General features: G+C 40.6%; 2 protein-coding genes across 7 annotated transcripts in view; both read right to left on the bottom strand.

The window, feature by feature from the left end:
- The window catches only part of med30 (mediator complex subunit 30), a 64,260-nt gene extending 55,120 nt beyond the window's left edge, over positions 1 to 9,140 (bottom strand). For 3 of the 5 annotated variants that reach the window (XR_008567158.1, XM_054763661.1, XM_054763660.1), the window contains exons 1-3: positions 9,082 to 9,140; positions 7,578 to 7,804; positions 5,490 to 5,648 (exon numbers count right to left, since the gene is read on the bottom strand). Coding sequence is in view for 4 of the 5 variants with exons in the window: in XM_054763661.1 (XP_054619636.1) it covers positions 5,490 to 5,648; positions 7,578 to 7,804; positions 9,082 to 9,115 (420 nt within the window). In the remaining variant the exon portion in view is untranslated. Of the gene's footprint in view, positions 1 to 5,489; positions 5,649 to 7,577; positions 7,849 to 8,017; positions 8,105 to 9,081 lie in introns of those variants that run through there. The other 2 variants (XM_054763662.1, XM_054763663.1) reach the window with 2 other exon arrangements.
- Positions 9,141 to 11,217: 2,077 nt separating this feature from the next.
- On the bottom strand, positions 11,218 to 21,348 carry LOC129173239 (proton-coupled zinc antiporter SLC30A2-like). 2 transcript variants are annotated; one of them, XM_054763962.1, is made up of 10 exons: positions 21,284 to 21,348; positions 20,632 to 20,748; positions 19,367 to 19,533; positions 19,122 to 19,268; positions 18,295 to 18,448; positions 18,125 to 18,228; positions 16,935 to 17,047; positions 14,452 to 14,557; positions 14,242 to 14,376; positions 11,218 to 12,117 (listed from the first exon to the last, which is right to left on the bottom strand). In XM_054763962.1, the coding sequence occupies exons 2-10, from the start codon at positions 20,703 to 20,705 to the stop codon at positions 11,972 to 11,974; spliced, it is 1,146 nt and encodes a 381-aa protein (XP_054619937.1). In that variant the 5' UTR covers positions 20,706 to 20,748; positions 21,284 to 21,348; the 3' UTR covers positions 11,218 to 11,971. The 2 variants fall into 2 exon arrangements, with proteins under 2 accessions (XP_054619937.1, XP_054619938.1); XM_054763963.1 differs by lacking the exon at positions 21,284 to 21,348 and adding an exon at positions 21,069 to 21,112.
- Between the last annotated feature and the right edge of the window lie 365 nt (positions 21,349 to 21,713).

Below are 21,713 nucleotides of genomic sequence, written 5' to 3'. Positions count from 1 at the left end.
AAGGGAATGTAAATTACTGTTGACTAGTGAACAGAATACTACATATGATTTGTCTTTCAATATTTTGACAAATAATAGGCCATAGTCAACCACGAAACAGCGATCATTTATTTATTTATTTATTATTTTATATGTGATAGAGCGAGGGAGCGATGTTCCAACTGTATTGTGATTCTATGGTTACCAAGGGCAAAATATGATGATAGTGTTGTGAGTTACTCTGTTAATCAATGTAATACAATTAAAGTACATTGGAACCTCGGTTAGTGTCTGTCCGTCGAAAATGTATGCCACAATTTTGCCTCGGTTTGCATGCATTCTCCAGTTAGCACACAATATGGTGCGCGTCTTGTTGTGTTGCTAATACTGTGCGCGTGAGTCCAACTGCGTTTTTAATGTTTGGCTTTTTTTTTTTTTTTTTATAACAAAAAATGTCCTTCCTATTAGCTAGCTAAACAAAGCAACCGGAACAGACGGTTGACTCTCAAAAACGTTAACACAAAACACGTTTTTATAGTTTTAGAATTATCGTTTGACATGCATAAAGCAATTCTAAATGCTTATAAATGACAAATGAAAGCGATAAATGTCCATTTAATGTTACTTTTACCTTCATTGAAAACGTGACTGTTCCCAAAGGCATGATGTGGCAGCAAGATCAACCACCACCACCTTCCCCTTTTAAGTCACGCCAAGAATCACGTCTTCAGTGAAGGTAAGGGCAACCTTAAATGTTCGTTTATCCCTTTCGTTCATCATTTACATTTATTTGTATGCATTTTGTTTGTCTTCTGCATGTAAAACGGTAATTTTAAAACCATAAACATGTTTTGTGGCTTTGGATTGATGTTATTTCTTATGAGAAAAAAATGATTTGGTTAATGCACGTTTCGGTTGGAGTCTGACTTTCAGGAACACAATGACGCTAACCAAGGCTGCACCGTACCAGTACGGGGGGTTTACAATGTGCTCTTCAGAGGGAAAACACACATTTTTCGTGCCACAACAGGGTATGGCATGCTATTTGAAATGTACAAAATTGTCATGATCATGCCGCTTTGCTGTTTGAGAAAAGGGGTAATATAGGGTGACTGACTCGTGGAAGCGGTGATCATAAAAAGCGACGGAAGAAACATAAAAAGTCCAAACCAAATACTGTAAGTACTGAAAGGGGAAGTGTCTTATAGCTGGGGGGGGACCAGAAAGTGGAGTGAAGAGGGCAGTGGGATAAAACAGTATTAAAACTTGAAGGGGGGTATGATCAGTAAAAAAATCTGTAAAAACAGAATGAAAGTATGACCAAAGATGCAAATGTGTAGATAATGTGTGCTAATATGAGCTCTGGCGCTTGTGGAAAGATGACAGCAAGGATACAAGCCACGTATTAAGTTTGTCTCCGGTTCAAAAACGCGGGATGGGTGGAACTTTTTTTTTTTATTTCAAAGACAGCCAAGAACATATCGGATTTTAACTGGGCTGACTCTGGCAGCCAGTGTTGAGGGGGTTGGGGGTAAAATGTGCTGAGTGAGGTGGCTAAGATGGATGACGATTGTAGTGAGTGTGTGCCTGTGTGAGTCATAACCCCTGCCTCCGCCATCAAAAGATGGATGTGGTTTCCTGCTATGACAGAGAAGAATGGGCTAATGAAGTTCACCAGGTTGCCTTGTTGTAAGGAAAAAAAAGGAGGAAAATAACAACCTGAATAATAAATAACTGGGAGAAAGCAGGCGCACAAGCAAAGGAAACATAAAAGAAATAGTCAGATGGGGTCAGATGAGGGATGGCTAAAAGTGTACGAGCAAGAAAAGGGAAGAAAAATAAGAAGTATGTTAGGGCTTACGAATTAGGCCACGACAACAGCTGGAAAGAAAAAAGAACCGACGACATGTGCTTTTGGTCCAGCTGTTCATTAATCGGGTCTGCTGCAAATTAGGCTGCAATGAAGTCACGCTGCCTGAGTCATTGATTCCACTTCCTGTTTGGGGCAGCCAGCAGTGAGCAGGCTGTCAGGCAGGCACCTGAAAGTCCAGGGTGATAAATGGCACGCACACCGGGGCCAAGATTAACAACACTCCGTCCAAGACGAGCATGTGCGCTGTGCTATCAGCTGGTCAGTCCTGAACTGAGCCTCGAGGGGAGCAAAGAAGCATTTTAATAAGACCAGTGAAGAAAAATAGCTTGAATGCCATGGTGACTCAATGGTGGTTTACATCACAACAGTGCCTCTTTGGTGGTGATTTCACTAAAATGTGCTGGCCAGCTTCCCCCACTTATTGGTTTGGCCAGAAGTGAACACAATAATCATTACACTTGCACGCATTTTATACCCACAGTGGTACGCAACTTTGCATGCCAATTGGTAAATTTGTCGTAAACAGGTGTGAAGTATGTGTAGACTGTGCGTGGCTGCAGGCATTATTTTCATGAAGTAGTCGTGAATGCAACACAAATGTACCGCAACCTATGTGCAAACAATGCGGGCGGTGTGTATCAAAGCATGTCTCATTCAACCGAATGGGATCACTTTTCCCACAACCTTTTGGAGCAAGTCGGGGGGAGGGAATTCTCAAGTCATTTCTGAAGCCTGTTGGATCTTCCCTGTGAAGTGCTGTTAATAACTGATCATAACACCCAAAGCGATGTCTTCTAGTCAGCAATTCCGTCTCCCACGCTGTCTGTGCTTCCTTTTTTCTAGTTTATGCCTTCTTCCTGCTCTTTCTGCAAACGCGAGATAATAAAGACACACCATTTCTGCAAAAAGAAGAATTAAATTGTTGTTGCGTGGCGTCACGCGGGACAAAGCGGGACCAAATAATGCTATGACTGCTTCATGACGTAAACAGTATTTGAATTAGGTGTGAATAAGGTGTTCGGTGGCAACGTGGCATTTCGTGCCAATGCGCACCATTTTCCGTCACAAATTACTTTCCAAATGTGCAACTTGCGCGCAAACAGCCCGCAAACTAGTCTTCATGCTTTTCAGGCGTGCTGTCTACATGACACACATTGCCACGGCAAATTTAGGGACAATATGGAGGCAAAATGTGTCAAATTTTACTTCCTGTGGTGGCTATTGCCTCATCAGTGTCACATTACTGACACCTAGTGACCTGTGTAGAATACTACATATCTTTGAATGAGTTCTGAATGCCTTACAGCTGTGCTTTAGCTCAGTTAGCCATTTTTTTTAAATGGTTCATTTAGGCCAAAAATATGTACAATTTGCTTAAGTACAGATATTTATTTTTTACTATACTACACATTTGCTTCTCTTGGTATTTTACAATGAAGAAACCGAACCGAGTAGGGAAGTGGGAGCACACCAACCCAACTGATTTGGACCAAATCAATTTTCGCCACTATTTAGAGCAAAATGTTTCTGAGAAAATGTATTATTCAGTGTGGAAGGAATAGACAGTGGCAGCCATCAGAGATTTGTTCCATTTCAGGACTGATCTCCCACACCTTCCTTCATGCCCAGTGGTAAGTGTTGGTTCCAAGCCAATCTGTAGAAATCGGGTGTCTGCTGCACTCATGAATCCACACAAACGGTCTTTAATAAGCGGATAGTCCCGCTGTATGCACTGTATCCCTGCACAGTGCATGCAACGAGCCTGCATGTGCATATGTGTCTGTTAACATGCTACAGTACACACATGCATGTCTGTGTGTGGTAGCAAGTGGAACACGACACAAATGTGTATTTGGCATGTGTCTGGCCATGCATGCAAAAAGAGAGTGCAGCAGAGCTTAAGTGCTGTTGTTCCAGAAGGCGGATGGAGGCCGAAACCCACCGTAAAGACACTCTGGAGACTCACCTTAGGGGGACAAATGAATCTGCTGCAAGTGGAAAAGAAAGACCTCGAGGGAGTAGGTGAGATAAAAGTCCCCCAGAGTGAAACGATCGTACGAACGTGTGTGTGCGTGTGTGTGTGTGTGTGTGTGTGTGTGTGTGTGTGTGTGTGTGTGTGTGTGTGTGTTGGTGACAATGGTCTATTTGCAGCAATGGCCTTCTTATTTAGCCAGCATTAAGTGTCAAATGCTAGGTTTAATGTGACAAATGCACTAAAAAAAAATTACATTACATTGCATTTTGGCATTGGTGTTATTTGCAACTGGAGGGATAAACCGTTTGTGTGAAATCAACAAACACGAGGTTGAAACAGCGCAGCAGTTAGTATTGCTAGTGTACCGGTGCATCTCAATAAATTACAACTAATCACAGTTTTCAAATGAATGGATTGTGATTAATCATCTGGATTGAATGCACAGCTTAGACGATAGCACTTTTTGTTTGAACCCAACCATTTTCATGTGAGCAAAAGTATTGGAACATGTGTCTGCCAAGGTGTGTCCTATTGCATTGCTTTTTCAATCAATAACTAGCACTAAATGTCTACGCTCAGTTTCAAATTGGGTGGGATAAGTTTTGCCTGTGTAGACTGCATTTAGGTTTGGTTTCATTTTATTTGAACATGCATGCAGGTTACAACGGAATACATCTCATGAATCATTTCACAGTTCCACATGTCCAAAAGGAGTAGGAAGAAGCTAAGCTCACTATCTACTCTTCATAGAAGACTTCATGAAGAAAAATACAATATCTACACCAGAAGATGCAAAGCACTCATTGGCAAGAATAGGAAGGCCAGGCTAGAGTTTGCAAAAAAATTTTTAAAAAATCAGAGACAAAGGTTTTATGGACTGATTTGATTTGGCAATGGACATTGTAATGGCAATGGACAATAATATGCTTCTAAATTGTGTTGAGCTTTATTTATGGACAATACAGCCCTGCTTTTTGTGGGTGTTGTGCCCCAGGACCACGAGCGAATGGCGAAAAAACGTGAATAATTGATACACCCCTTTATTGATGACACAGGCCCCCACCCCAAACCCTCCTACTAGCTTGGCATTGACATTCTCCTCTAATTTCTGATCAACATTTGCAATGAAAGTGACAGACTCAGCTCAATTGCCATTGTTCAATGGTGACACAAGCCCAGGTTTCAGCCCTAAATACGCTTCACGTACTTATTAAATCAAATAAAATGTATCGGTACTTGCCACTAATGAATGATAATGTAAGATGATCCAGGGCGAAATGGAATCGGAGGCACGGTGTAACCTTGAGGCTAGCAGGACAGAGAAGGCGATTCTTCAAGCCGCATCTACAGTACATGACCCACACTGCTTCCCTGTTGGAACTTGTAATTCCAGGATTGACTTGTGATAACATTAACTTGTGTTCCAGTCACTAAGTTTTGAGGCAGGTTTAACTGTTGAAGCTAGTACTTCCGTAGCCAAACTATGGTGCGTTCAAGGACCGCAAAACAAAGTGCAAAATCTCAACGCTTGGCCTACTTTCGAAGGAAAAAACATTTTTATTTTTTAAAATTTTGTCCGATTATTTTTCCTGAAGTTCCAGCTTTTGCAATAGGATTTATTTTTCAGAAAATGATTTTGAAAAAAAAAAAAACAACTCGTACCTCAGGAAGTATAGGGTCCAGCCCAGCACAGTTTTCAGAGCATTTGTCGTAGACGAGGCGCAGCTTCCGGAACAGCACGGAAAGCATGCGAAGATGCTCCTGGAGTTTTCCCAGCCTGTCCTGGTGGGTGTTGGGGTGGTAAGTGACTCCATTAGGCAGCTGAAAGGTACCAAAGGAAATGTTGTGTTAAGTAAAGGCCCACATTGATCCCCGCTGACTGATAAATGCACTCTGCATTCTAGTCATCCATTAACTCTCCTCACGGACACGGATAATGCAGGCACAGCGCAATAGGTTGTGCGGCATGATGACGCAGCCACGCACAGCCTCCCTTTCAACTTGTGGCAAACTAGCAGGCTTCAAACGTTCTACGAGTGTGTAAATGGTGAACATCAGTCAAGTAAACCCAGATTTATGATTTTGTCATTGTGTCGTCGCATTGTTTCTCCTTGCTTTTGCCGATGGAAGGCAGACGCTTTCAAAGCGAAAGTAATGCAGACAATGAAACATGGCACCACATTTCTATTGGTGCGGGAAGGCTTGTCAATCAATCAGTCAAGGCATGAGCAGTCGTTTGGTTGCAGAGGGTGAACCAACAGTGCCATCAAGTGGCCAAAGGACACACAACATGGGTTTGAATATTCAGCTTTCTTGAGGTGGACAAAATGGTGGTAATTTTAGGCCCAATGTGTATTGGCATGTTGGACTGAAAAAAGGAAACCGGAGAGAGCAAAGTTCATACTAATAATGTAGTCATGCCTTGCAATATCATAGTTCGATTATCGCTCTCTCGCTACGTCGCATTTCTTTCAGAAATTAATTAATTTTTTGTGGGAGACTATGGTCTATTATTAGTCAAAACATATTAAAATACAAGTGATATGTAGTATTCTGGTCACTAGGCGGCAGTAATGACACAAAATATTGAGACATTACCTTAGATTACATTACCTTAACAATGCATGTCATGAAGTCAGCCATGACATGCCTGACATGATATAGTGAAAAAAATGTCTCCCCCCATTCCGTGTGGAAGTGGTAGGGTTTGGCTTCTTAAGTGTAGAAGAAATAAATTCAAGGCTAACTGGTCAGCTTGCCAGCTCACTAGCTCGTCTCGAGTCCTTGCAGCACAAGAGTTGGGCAATGTGGTGTAAACAATGAATAATAGGAGTATAAAGGTGACTATAGGGGTGTTATTTCATGTCTACAAGGCTCTAATCATGTTAAAAACTATGTATTTAGAAAGTAAAACAGGTTTTCTGTGATCTAACTTCTAAATAATTAAATTTTTTAACATTAAATGTCATCACGGTCGGGTCTGGAACCAATTACTCGCTATAAACGAGGGACGAGTGTACGCTTTTTCACCTACAGTATATCACAAAGCTGAGATGCTGTTTTTTCTTGAAATAAATAGAACTTCTTAGCATAACTGTGTTTTACAAAATATCAAAGTGGCTCTTGAATCCTTTCATTTTCCACTGAAAAAATGTGTGGACACTCCTGCTCTATATACCTTTACCATTCTAAACCAGTTCAATCCCAGGAGAGGTCTCACCTTTTTCAGTCTCTCTCCATTTTAGTCTCCAAAAGTCTCTTGAATAGATTTGTCGGCAATCAATTTTTGAGAAAAAGAGTACCTCGAGCGGTTGATTATTCGCTGATCCCTCCTGCTACATCTTCTTATTCTCTGGCAGACCAGGCGCGTATGAGGAGTGCTACCAAGCGGAGTTGCACAGGCAGTCCCATTACAATGTGTTCATGAGGAAGGGCAACCAGGTAGTGCCAAATTTATTTGTGGCGGTACAAATTTACCGGTGGTGGGACACTGTGAATGTATGGAAAACACTGAAGTCTGTGCTGTATTAAAATCAATACTTATTGTGCATAATGCTGCACCTGTTGCAAGCATATTCATTCTTATATCGACTCTATCTTATATAATATCAATATAATCTATAGACGTAGTTCAATATACGACTATTTAGCTTGAATTCTGATATTTTCCTTACAATATTATGCTGTGCTTTAAGACCTGCAAGAGCAGATCTTATGTAAATCAATAATAATGAGGGAAGATGGACAGACCTGCATGTTTCTGAGTAGCTGGAAGATCTCCATGGTCCTGAGGACAATGTCTTGGACCGTCTCCTGGCCGATGCGACACAATGAGGCTGTGTTGACATCACGCGCCGCCTGGCCCTGCTGCTGCTGCTGAGGCGGCGGCTGCCCGGTAAAAGGTGACACGAGTGGAGGAGTTGTCATGGAGACAGCGTGTAGCAATGATGGAGGCGGTGAAAGCCAGGTGAATTGACCTGTTAGATATCAGATTGAAGGACAACAACACACCCTTGTGTGCCTTAATGAACGGGAAAAGAGGGCAGGAGGTGTGGAAGTGGGACAAATTGAGGTTAGGCAGACTCTGATGAAACAATTGCCAAAAATCCTACATCAAAATAATTATTGATCATTGACACTTGCAATATTTAATTTGCTTCCGAAATGTCATAGAAATTTTGTTTACTTACTCTTAGGGTTTTCACAACACACTCGGCTCACGAGACAAAACCATACATGACAATGTGTATCATGTATTGCGTTTCAACAAAAAAAACCTTAAAAAAAATACAATAAGCAAATTATTTCAAAAAATGAAAAAAAAAATATAGTTTATAGCTTGTGCAATGTCAAAGAAAAATAACAAATGCTATTTAATGATTTGTTTTTAGTGTACTTCATAAATAAATGGCGGCTATAGATCAGGGGTGTCAAAGTCGTGCCATGGAGGGCCGAGACAACGCAGGTTTTCTCTCCAGCCGGTCAGTAAAGCAGGTGATTTTAATGGTCAACACCTCCTTCAATTTGAGAGAAGCAGCTCATCAATCAAGTCACCTGCTAAAGAAACTGGTTGGAGAGAAACCATGCCGTGTCTCGGCCCTCCGTGGCACGAGATTGTCACATGTGCTGTAGATTAAGCAGTGATGAAAAAAGAAAAAGTGACAGTATATAGCTTGTGCAATGCTAAGGGAAAATTTTAAAAATAACACTAAATGTGATCAAAGTAATTAAAACAATATGTATATATTTAATAAACAGAAATGAATAGGTTAGAATAAGTAAAGATATTAAGGATAAATATTTAAACACTGGAGTACACTTTGACAGAAACGCACAATTCATAAGTAAATACTGGACATATATATTAAGCAATAACTTATTGCTAACGATCAATAAGTGAACTGTTGGCATCTGTGTTATCAGTGTCATGGCGTTAAAGTCGATTGTTGATGACTGTACAATTTACTTTAATAACATTAAGGCAAACAAGGTTCTGTTTAAGTGTCGTTAAACCGCAATAAATCAATAAGAGGCGATCTTTAAGTTTGACAAACACAACTGAATAGCATAAAACGGGATGAACTAATAACAGTAGCAGTGGCTAATAAGTCCCTGTGCAAAAGTGGAGTGTTTGCTACCAACGCGAAGTAAACCCGAAAGCTTTTTTACCCGTCGTCGACATCCAAATAAACCTTAAGATGACTGTGAGTGTTTAGAAATGTTAAATAAAACATTTGGCAATAATGTATGTTACCTGTGTGATGGTAGTGTGTCTCTTTTGATTTCATGTCAAGTTCTCTGCTTCGAGGAGGTTGAAAGTATCGCGAGACGTACGTCTGAAACTGTAACACCAGAAGTAGAAGGGCAACACGATTTAAGAATTCATTCTGTTTGGGCTTGTGAGATTAGACATTCTTAGCGCATGGGTGCTATGATTTCAATGTAGGCAAATTGGGATGTTATAAAGTCTTTACTCAATAGTTTCTTGACGCCCATTGCTATCCAAAGTGGTTTATTGCTGACATTACGGTGAAGCACATTGCACTAAAATGTGTCATTGTTACTTGAGGTGACAGCGCCTCGATGTGGCACAGTCTGTAAATAATATCCTTCTCAATTTTAAATTTTGTAACGCACCTCATTTCATGTACATGCACATTTCTTCAGCATGTATTCTCTCATGTAGTATTACTCCTCTGAAACAGGAGCTTTATTGGGAAAGAAAAAAAAAGACTTTGCCTTCAGGCTTGACTGGGACTGAAAAAGTAGATTACGCCTATTACTTAAAACATTATTCATTTGGATTGGGGGTTACAGGCTGGATTTCAATTTCCTTTTGTGTAATAACCTGAATTAATGTCTCTTCGCTTACTCTTTTGCGCCTAAAAATAAATACTGATACTATTCATAGCTTGCCAGGATGAATGAATATTACCTTTACAACTCCCAATTAGCGGTCCAGATTTGTGTGTGTATCGTTTGTTCATATCATTACATTGTTGATATTGTATATATTATTATATTCTTTTCAAACTCTTGGACACAGTCAAGGAATTTGAATGAGAGAATACATTGTTTTTGCTTGCGTTTAGTTATTTTATCCCAGGGTGTCCAAAGTACAGCCCGGGGGCCATTTACCATCCGCGGCTGTGTTTTTATTGACCCTCAGCACGTAAAAATACAATCAAACAAGAAAAAAAAACACTTAATTAAAAAGAGCGGTAATTTCACGAGAATAAAGGCAAAATATTAGATAATATTACTCAATAAGGAAAAAACATTTAAATAAAAGACTAAAAGACGTCCTTTTTTAAGTTGCAATATTATAAGAAAAACAAAACAAAGATTGAAGTCTCCATTTTTAGAAAATTAGGTTGGGTAAAATTATAATGGTAATGAAGTCAAAATATTATGAGAATAAAGACATAATATTACAAGAAAAAAATGTAAGCGATGAAAGTTGAAATATTTGTAAAAACAAATAACACCAAAATGGAAAAACTAGCAAAAAAGTGCAAACGCAATGAGAAAAGGTTCATACTAATAACATGCTCTGTCACTGATAACACAAAGCTGAAATGCGAGCTGTTTTTTTCCTTTAAATATCAAAGCCGTCTCTGCATATCGACATGGCTTGGTTTAGAAAAGTGGCCCCCGTGTTGTTTGATTTCTCCGTATGCGGACCTCGGTGGAAAATATTTGGACACCCCTGTTTTACTGATACTATTAAAGACTTGCAATAAAAGGGAATAATTGTATTACAGGGTGGGCCAATAAAATGTTACAACTTTAATCATACACAAGTTTTTGAAATGAGTTTTTGATATGAGAACTCAAAATTAGAATTTACAGATTTGCAACAGAAACATCAAATTAACATTTGAAGTGATGACATTGCCACACATTCTGTGGGGATACCCGGAAGAGAGCGTGTACTGCAACAACCCACAGACCAGTCAGGCCCTGAAGACCCACATCAGTCAGGAAATTCGGAGAATCCTTCACTCAATGTGCGTGTTGCAGCTGTAATCCACAGAAGAAGAGCGTGGATTGAACACATCATCAATTACTGAATTGTGTAGAAAACAAGACACTAAGTGGGAAACCTTTGGTATCAAATGTTAATTTGATGTTTCTGTTACAAATTTGTAAATAAAATTTTTGAACAAGTTCTCATTTCAAAAACATTTGTATGATTAAAAAGTGCTAACATAACCCTGTATTTTGATATTATTACACTGTCTTATATTGGTTGTATTCTTATATTGTTAAATAAAAATATATATATATATATATATATTTTGTTTGGATTAAATATCAGTGCCATGTTTTATTCTGATTATAATAAATATTTTTTTGTATGTACTTTATTTATGCCACAGCGGGGAAATTTACTTGTTACAGCAGCAAGCAAGCAAGCTACACAAGTAAAGAGTACAGTGTAAAGAAAGCATAGTGACTACAACATGGTTCAGGTGGTGCAGGTGTTGTAGAGCCTGACAGCGGTCGGTATGAAGGACCTGCGGAATCTCTCCCTCTTACACCGTGGGTGTAACAGTCTGCTGCTGAAGGAGCTGCCCAGGGAAACAACAGTATCATGTAGCGGGTTTTAAACAAAATCATTCAATGATACTCTGAAAGTATCGGTATCAGTATCAACAATACCGGTTCTGCATTTACTCCAGATCGATAGCAAAATATGCGCCATCGCTCACCCCGATGCTGGCTATTGAATGCATGTACTTAACAGTGTTTTATCATCCCAGACAGCAGAGTTATTGATCTGATCTACTCATTTATTGAATATATATTGTCAACTTGTACCTTACACCTATACTTGGAGAAAGTATTGAAAGCCCCTTGATGCTCTCATCATACAGGTTACGTAGCTCGACAGGAATACACTTAATACAGCTACAGTTAAGACAATAAGGACGGAGGAAGCTTCTCTTGGATGAGGTGGGAAAAAAAGCTCCATTGTTGTCTTTCGTTCCAGTACAAGCTCATCGGTAGTTCTACCTGAGCGCTTCTTGGGAAAATATCAGTACCACAGGGTCCACAGATTACTGCAGCATCAGCAAATAGTGACGGAAGCCAAGCAAAACTGGGACTGCGGATGCGATGCTGATGCCTGGCTTGTTCGACTACATCTTTGGGTCCTCGCACAGGCTGCACCCAGGCTTCAGGTCCGCCTGCCGCTCCATTTGGATGGTGACTGTGTGGAAGTTGTAAGAGGAGTAACAGGCCTGCGTCATCTCTCGGAGAACGGTCTGAGCATCCGCCGACTCGTCTGCGAAGAGAGGAAAACATATTCCAATTAAGAGGCTCAGGGCAAAGCCAATCCCATCATTCACTGATTTCACAGGTGAGCTCGAGCCTATTGGGTGAGAGGCGGACTGCACTCGTGCTATTTAGTCGTCAGTTCACATAACGTAGCCCAAATGGCCCAAATTTTTATATCAAACACTGTCAATTCTCAATCATGATGAAAATACTGTAGCGGGCCAATCAAAGTAAGCAACGTGACCTGCTTGAATGACTATCGCCCTATAGCACTCACTCCTATTGTTATGAAGTGCTTTGAAAGAATAGTCATGACCCACATCAAAAAGAGCATCCCGGCGGCAACTGTGGACCCTCTACAGTTTGCATATCGCCAGAACCGGTCCACGGATGATGCAGTCAACACTGCCATCCACACAGCCCTTTCTCACCTACAGGGCCAGGACACATACGTCAGAATGCTATTTATAGACTATAGCTCTGCTTTTAATACAGTCTGCCCCCACAAAATCACAAATAAGCTCCTCACACTTGGCCTGTCTCCCTCCCTCTGTAACTGGGTGTTTAACTTTCTCACAGGCAGATCCCAGTCAGTCAGAGTCCACAACCGCACATCCAGCTCAAGAATTGTGAGCACTGGGACCCCACAGGGGTGTGTGCTGAGTCCACTCCTCTACACGCTCTTCACCTACGATTGCGTGGCCTCCCAGAACAACACCAGCATCATTAAATTTGCGGATGACACTACAGTCATCGGACTGATCACTGGTGGTGTTGAAACATCATACAGAAGAGAGGTGGCGGACCTCATAGCTTGGTGTCGTGATAACAATCTCCTTCTCAATACAGATAAGACTAAAGAGATGATCATCGACCCAAGAACAAGGGAAAAGGAGCCACATAGACCCCTGTTTATTGGTGAGACTGAGGTGGAGAGGGTGAAAACCTTCAAGTTCCTTGGCACACACATCAGCGAGGACCTCACCTGGTCTCACAACACCCAACAAATTCTGAAGAAGTCCCAAAGGAGACTGTACTTCCTGAGAAGACTGAGGAAATTTGGCATGTCCACCACAATCCTGAGTTGCTTCTACAGATGCACCATCGAAAGTGTCCTTACCGCCTCCATCACTGTTTGGTACGGTAACTGTACAACACGTGATAGGAAGGCACTCCAGCGGGTGATCAAGACCTCACAGAACATTGTTGGGGCAGCCCTCCCCTCACTGCAAGACATTTATACATCTAGAGTCCTACGCAGAACACACAACCTCATCAAGGACAGCACACATCCACAACACTCACTATTCACACTCCTACCGTCAGGCAGACGCTACAGGAGTTTGAAGTCCAGGACCACAAGGCTGGCAAACAGCTTTTACCCACAGGCCATCAGGCTTCTCAATGAAGCACTCAGACACGCCACACGCAACACACACTCATAGCACTTTATTTATTTATTTATTTATTTATTTGTATTATTTACTTGCATTAATGTCTCTTCTGTTGTTGCTTAATTTCTTGGTATTTATGTATATGTGTTTATGTTTCTTATGTTCTTATTCTTTCTTGTGTTTTTCTTTCTTTTCCTTGGGAGAATGAACAGAATAAGATTTTCATTGCATGGTATAACTGCTGTTTTACCATGCACATGACAATAAAACTCTCTTGAATCTTGAATCTTAAAACTCTCTTGAATCTTGAAGTAGTAGAAACTGATTCTTTTTCCACATTACTCTTGTTGCTAGGCAGAGGTAGGAAAAAAACTGGCAAACGTGTCAGTACATTCGACCAGCGGTATCCAAAGTGCGGCCCAGGGGCCATTTTCAGGCCGCAGATTGCGTTTTGTTGGCCCTCGGCATATGCTAAAAATAAAATGAATTCATTATTAATGAGATATATTATTTGATATTACATTTGCTTTGTCATCTACAACACAGACCTGAGATGTGGATTTTTGTTCACATAGCAAACTGGAAACTGTTTGTCAACGCCCCTCGGACAGGCTAGCTGACATCGACATAAACAAAATCCAAACGATTCTACTTGTAGTCTACGTGTGACGTATGTCAAAACACTAAAAGTGATGTATCAGCATCCCCAATGTTGGCTGACCCACTTTGCAACTCACCTATGGCTACATGTGCAGACAACACGGCCTGGTTGGCAGTGAGGGCCCAGATGTGAAGGTTGTGGACGGCCGTGACCCCTTTGACTGCCAGCAGACCGTCCCTGACCTCGCCGTACCTCACCCCCACTGGGGTACCTGGCACACAAATAGTAACTAGTCAAAACTATGCATGATTATCAAGAACAAAACACTGGAGGATGGTGGGCTCACCTTCCATTAACACTATCAGAATATCCCTCATGATGGTGAAGGTGGTGCACAAGACCAACATGGAGAAGAGGAAGGTGCAGATGGGGTCCGCAATCTTATATTCTGGCTGAAATACATAAAATACAATTTAAAACAGTTACGCTGGCTGTAAGGGTGCAGTAATACTGTATTACTAGAAGCACAAAAGGGTGTGCTCAGTATGCGCAGTGCCCTTCTAAACTAATATAACTGTGATTTTTGGTGAAGACTAAAAACATTTGGGTGAATATGAGATCTGGATCGGACCGACCCCAGTTTTAATGCGAGCAAAAGTATCTGTGTGTTTTGTTGCCCAGGTGTGTCCTATTACATTTCTGATTCAATCAATACATAGCACTGAATGTCTACGCTCAGTTTCAGGACAGGTTTTGCCTGTGTAGACTGCATTTAGAGGTGAAAACGACATGAAAGCCAGACAGCTGTCTATGGGTGAAAAACAAGCAATTGTGAATCTGAGAGAAGATGGAAAATCATTGCACAAACGTTGCTAATAACAAGTACAACCATTTGGAATGTTGTGTAGCAGGAACGATGAGGAATTGTCTTAAGCAATGATCAGGTGAAGTTTGGCGAGTTGTATGTAGATTTCACTAACTCAGAGGCTTTGCTCTTTACTAAAGCCTGTATAAAAATAGCATCAGTGCTGCTGTGTGTGCTTACAAGCTGTACGTGCCACTATTCTGTGTCCTGGCAGGTTTTAGAGCACCAATGGAACAGAGGCTTGCATTTTATAAATGCAATCAGATGCTCTTTTTTTCGTATGTTTTATCCTATGTTACTACTTTGTTTTACTGCGTCCTTCTACAGTGGTGTGCAAAAGTGTTTGCGACCTTCCTGATTTCTTATTTTTTTGCATGTTTGTCACACTTAAATGTTTCAGATCATCAAACTAATTTAAATATCAGTCAGTGACAGCACAGCTGAAGACAAAATGCAGTTTTTAAATGAAACTTTTTATTATTAAAAGGGAGAAAAAAAATCCAAACCTACATGGCTGCATGTGAAAAAGTGATTGCCCCCCTGTTAAAACAACTTAACCGAGATTAATTGAAATCTATCAGTCTGGAAAAGGTTATAAAGCCATTTCCAAAGCTTTGGGACTCCAGCTAACCACAGTGAGAGCCAGTATCCACAAATGGCAAAGACATGGAACAGTGGTGAACCTTCCCAGGAGTGGCCGGCCAACCAAAGTTACCCCAAGAGCGCAGCGATGACTCATCCAAGAGGTCACAAAAGACCCCACAACAACATCCAAAGAACGGCAGGCCTCACGTGTCTCAGTTAAGGTCAGTGTTCATGACTCCACCATAAAAAAGACACTGGGCAAAAACGAGTTCCAAGACCAAAACCACTGCTGAACAAAAAGAACATTCAGGCTTCACTGTGTGTCATGTGTCTCCCTTAAACCATTCCCTCGGCAAACTGTTACCTAGGAACCTTTACATTACAGACCCAATGTAACAGATGCTACCTTCGTACTTTCCTACTTGAATTCATTCTTTTCAAGTTCAAGTTCTGGAACTTGCAACTTTTGTCAGCGTCACAGTAGGTTATTTTGCAGCCATAACAAAGCAAGCACACAGAACACTGACAAATACGCAGCGCACTCAAACTTCTCATCAGCACACGGTGCCCAGTGCTTATCAGGAGGAAGAAAGGTGACAAAAACTGAATTTTTAAATCGTACGCTGTGCTTTCTTTGAACAAATAAACCACCCACAACAGATGATCAAATGATTCCCTGTCCGGAATCTGCCTATAGTGTCCCAATTCTGAAAGAACCACGATCCATTCTTCACAGAGAACGAGTTACCAATGCGTGAATTCTTTTGTTTAGGCACTCAGTTGGTTTGTTAGGCGCACTGTTGGGCTTTATGATGAACGAGACAGGTTTTTTTGTCCAAAAACGAATCCTGCAGTGCGTACAAAAACCAAGGTTCGGCTGTATTTACACAATGAAATGAATGAGTAAACCAGTAAGTGCTGGTCATACGAGATCATTTCAGTAAACCTAACAGCAATGGGGGGGGGGGACAAGGAAACAGCCACAGCTTTGAGTCTCTCCACATGCTTAAAGGATGCAAACATTCAAATTACACTAGACTGGTCTCCCCTATGTGAGCGTTTCCCACCCTTATTGAGCCAAGGCACATATTTTACATTAAAAAAACTCCTGTATGAATGGCATGGCAGGTGTCACTATACATCACTTGCATAGATAGGTCAACTTAGATACATTATTTGGCGTAAATAAATACATTTTGGACCAATTAAGTGAAAATGGATCATTTCCAGCGGCACACCTGATGATCTCTCTCAACACACTAACATGCCAAGGAACAGTGGTTGGGAATGTCTGTAAGTCCGTGCATGCACAGTATGTAACTCGTCATTCTGATGTTTTTATTACAAGAGACGTGCATCACAAAGACATGCCCCCTCACCTTGAAGAAGATAATGATGGCGCTGACAAGCACGCTGAGGCTCTGGAGAAGATCCCCCACCACGTGCACAAAGGCAGCGCGCACGCTGGCGTTCGCCTGCTGCACTCTGCGCCCTGACGGAAGCATCCACAGTATAGAATTCAGTACACATGCTATACAATTATACTGGATTTTTACATGTACAGTCGCCCCTCGCCACTTTGCGGTTCAAATTCCGCAGCTTCACTATATCACGGTTTTTCAAAAAATAAATTGATTACTAAATTATCGATGTTTCGTGATTGACTACTGCCTACTATTAGTCAAAACTATGCATATTTAACTATACGTGTTCCTGGCCTAAATTACTGATAAAAATGGGTAAATGAACAAAAATACCAATATAAGGACGTGCTATGTAGTGTATTATACAACTTGTGTGCGCCTTTAATCAAGCAGGGCCTATGTGTGACGTCAGCTAGCTAGAATAGACTGTGTTTAGCTCAGTGTTAGCAGTGTGGAGAGTGACAGTGACTGGTGTGAGATGTGGCCGACAGCAGCTCCTGTGTGAATGTTCACTGCATCTGTGTTCCCCGCTTGTTAATACCTTGACCACAAACAGCGGTATTCCAGTCGTATTCTACAGTGTCAGTAACGTTACATTGATGAGACAATAGCCACCGCAGGAAGTACACTGTTAATGCTAACGTGAGAGTCTCTGTTAGGTCTTACTTATATCTTAAATGTGTTATTTTCTATTATTATGTCTACTATATCAGGTAATAGGACTGTAAAAGTGACTATAGGGGTGTTATTTCATGTCTGGAGAGCTCCAATAATGCTAAAAAAAACGTATTTTGAAGATCGGAAACAGGTTTTAATGCTCCGACTAGAAAAATATTCCATTTATAAAAAAGGAATCCTATTTAAATGGCCATAGGGCATTTATTTACTCAACTGCAGAAAGCACCAGGCATCTATCAGGGGTAATTTGTTTAAGGGGCTTTGTAGAAATGAATTTTTATCAAATTTTACATTTTCACCAGAGGATTATAGTAGATTATAGTACACCGTGTGCAAATGGAATGATGAATAATGATGGTGTACTGCAAACGACTGATGTTTTGTGTAGTGTGAAATGTCTTATTCTTTGCGAGGCAACATCTGCTGTCCAACCACGAACATTCAAAATGAAGACGCACTAAACCTGCCTTGACTGGCACGTTCTTTCTCCACGTCTGTGTGACCGTGGCCATGAGAAGAGAGTCCTCCGTGACTGTGGCCGTGGCCCGACTGATGAAGGGTGAGGGCCATGCTGCGAAGAAAGTCCTTCAGTAAACACAAATACATTTTCATTCATCGGAGCGTGTCTTCTGCATACATAATGTTGGCCAAAACCGCACAGCCGGAGGTAATGAGCATGACCGTGCCATCGATGGTGTAATTGTCACTGATGAGGCGCTCCACCGCCAGGTAAACCAGCACGCCCGTTACCAGCCAGATGGTTAAAACTGACAGCAGTGCACCCAGAATCTCTAGCAGAAAGAACCCAGAAGGAGAGAAAACAGATTATTAACAGAAAAAGGCTGTGAAATTACCCATAGCCTGCGCAATGTGGTGTAAACGGTGAATAATAGGAGTGGAAAGGAAATAACACAGGTGTTATTTCATGTCTGCAGGGCTCTAATAATGGTAAAAACTGTATTTACAAAGCCAACTGGTTTTCGATGCTCTAACAACAAAAATATTCAATTTATTAAATATTGAAGCCTGCTTTGCAGAAACTCACTTGCTGGCTCTGGAACCAATCAATCAATTTTTTTCTTGAAATTCTGAATTGTTTTCTGGTTTTAAATTAAAATTACAACTTTTTCCTGAATAATTTAAGGCTTTTCATAAAATCTATGTGTTCATCAGTGTGGCCCTAATAATCCTGTATGGTGCATATCGCACAAAAAGAAAGCACCATTGCTGCTGCTGGGACAGTGCACTACTGCTGATGAAGTAAGTTCAACCTGTCACATTTTAGAGTTTGGTTTGATTTGGTTTAATTTATTTCGAACATGTATATGTCCGAGTGGCACAAGAGTGGCACAAAAGAATCAAAAGAATTACACCTAGAAATCCCAGTAGTCTACGATTTGTAGGCCTACCAGTGGGAAATGGTCACAGATACATTTTCATTTTGATAATTTTGGTACACAGCACCTGCACGGTGCCAGCCATAGCTGAGTTTGTGCGTTGCTGGTCTGGAGGAGAGCCAGAGTGACAGCAGACTGATGATGAAGCTGGTGAAGTCTACAAGCAGGTGGGCCGCATCGGTCATCACCGCAAGGCTTCCTGCAAAATACCCACCTGGGAAGATTGGAAAGGCAGGAAAGTTTGCGTAAATTAGTGATAAATCCCAGCGTAGACAGCACGAACGGATGCAAATCCAAAAGCTCACGACTCACCGAGGATTTCGCCAATCATGAAAATCAGGCAGACAACCGAGACCACATACAATCGCTTCCTGGCGATTTTCTTCTCCCGCTCTCGGTCTTCCTGCGCGTGGCTGTTATCATGGCAGTGCTTGATGCCACCGGTGAGATTTTGCTTCATCGCCTCGAGGCTGTGAGTGCTGCAAGGAGATGCAATAATATTTATTTAACCTTAATTTAACCAGATAAAAACCCATTGAGATCAGGATCCCTTTTACAAGGGTGACCTTGTATAATACAAAATATGTTATGTTTGTTCAAAGTTGTATTTGTTATATATATTTAACAACTAGGTTGTTAAATACAGTGTCTTGGTCCAGCTTTTAAACAGCAGTGAGATCTCCAAAGTTGAACTCAATCAGTTGTGTCATTGTGTGAATTTGCAGTCTTGTAGCGAATTCATATGTTTCAGACTCATTCTGTAACTTTTGTTATGTTTTTAATTGTATCTGATTAACATAATCGTTAGTTTGTGTTAGTATAAACTTTTCAGCTCTTTCTCTTTACATTGTGTCTTTTTGCTCTATTTCCTATTTTTGCTGTTTTTATTTTTATTATTATTTTAATTCATTTGATTTTACTTTTAACAATTTGGAGACACCTGCACAAAAGGATAACCAAAGGGAATTAATCATTCATTTTCTATACAGCTTTACCCTCATTTGGGTCAAGACAGCGCTGAGAAGTTAACATTTGTTTTTGCTCACACTTTCCACAAATGTAACTAACAGATGTAAATATAAGTTACACATTTATTAAAATATATGTATATAAATATATTTTACAACAGACCACACGGTGTGAGTTTAAATAATGTAACATTTAGATTCAATCTGATGTTTGTTGTTTTAAACATTAGATCAATCGAACGGTGACGAATCTGCGGCTGTGAAGAAGATGGTAGTAGTGTAGTCCTTTAGCTAGGTTGCAGCGTGCGAAGGACCTCCAGGCAAAATACATTCACTAGACTGACCCTTAAATTTGCACACAGCTAATCCCTGCACAGTTTAGTCCCGTGTGGAAAAGATGAACCAAACAGGAGGGAAAACGAACCAAAAAAAAGATACAAATAAAACCTCTACAACAACTACTACATACTAGCTACTATGGGTGTTCCCCAATAGTGTTAACACTATAATTAAACTAACTACTACAGACATTGTTAAGACATTAAAAGTAATTAGGACATTTAAAGTTTGGGTCCTATATTAACAACTATAATCAATAAATAGTCTTACCTCCCCGCGTTAGAGTAGGTACTTTTTACATCAGTCACCAGGTGAAACTTCTCAGGATCCTTCGTTTTAAACATGACTGGCAAGGTGACGCGGTCACAGCTGAATCAAATCCCTCAACTGGGAAGAAGGAGAAAAAATACACCAACTTAAAAAAAATAAATAAATATGTCTTAACTTAGTAAGTTACGTAATGTAAGTTGTTTAAGCTGTTGTGTTTGAAGGTGCTGGAAGCCAGTGTGCAAAGAGCTCTAGGCTTGATTCATCACTACGCCTTGTGACTTGCACCGTGTGCAAAATGGTGGGGCTTGCGGCGACTTTCATCCAAATAAAAAGAAGGATCACGATAAAACACTAACAGTTGCTGATAAATGTATATATTGTAGTAAATAACCCAACCGCGGCCTTGATTGGAGCGTCCACTTAGAGTGTAAGCTTACTTTAGCTGTAATTGAGAGGATGAATCGATGCGCATTTACTTTCAGCGGAAGCGAGATATAGGCGGTTCACTTCCAATATCGTGTCGATACCTACGATGTACCGGATCAATACAATACTGATCAGTCAAAAAAAACACAAAACCATTCAATGATCTTGAAGATGTTCTAATTAAAAGTGTTGATATCGGGAATACTTCTCCCCGTATATGCAGTACTTGGTATCGTCGGATCGACTCCAAAATGTGCAGTATTTCACCCATATTGCACGCAGCACCTATTTCCTGGTTATACAAAGAAAGAGCCGGGCGCTTTTTTCCTTTCAACTTAAAATAAAAATCGGAAATCAAATAAAAATCACACATTTTAATAAAGTACTCATAATGTTAATAAAAATTGAGAACATGACTGTACAGGATTTACCGTTGTGTTTGTGTGCTTTTGGTTTAATGATTCAGGAAAAAAATATTGTAGTCATTTCCAGTTTTGTTTTTTTTACATTGAATTGAAGCTTGAATTGAAACTTCAACACTTCTGTCATATATTTATATTTTATTTTCCCCGAGAAATATATCAATGTACACTGAATATGTAACCCGCCCTGCTTCGCACTACCCCCACCGGGGCTCAAACATATGACCTTGGAAA

Source organism: Dunckerocampus dactyliophorus, chromosome 20 (genome assembly GCF_027744805.1).
Source record: "Dunckerocampus dactyliophorus isolate RoL2022-P2 chromosome 20, RoL_Ddac_1.1, whole genome shotgun sequence".
NCBI lineage: Eukaryota > Metazoa > Chordata > Actinopteri > Syngnathiformes > Syngnathidae > Dunckerocampus > Dunckerocampus dactyliophorus.
This window is presented reverse-complemented; position numbering and strand designations above follow the sequence as displayed.

What these genes read in the sequence shown, in the direction of transcription:
- LOC129173239 (XM_054763962.1), bottom strand. Translation starts at nt 20,705, where the DNA reads ATGTTTAAAACGAAGGATCCTGAGAAGTTTCACCTGGTGACTGATGTA. An exon ending in CATGATTGGCGAAATCCTCG is followed by an intron (nt 19,269 to 19,366) that starts GTGAGTCGTGAG and finishes CAATCTTCCCAG; the next exon opens with GTGGGTATTTTGCAGGAAGC. An exon ending in GTCTGCACATGTAGCCATAG is followed by an intron (nt 12,118 to 14,241) that starts GTGAGTTGCAAA and finishes CTCTCTTCGCAG; the next exon opens with ACGAGTCGGCGGATGCTCAG.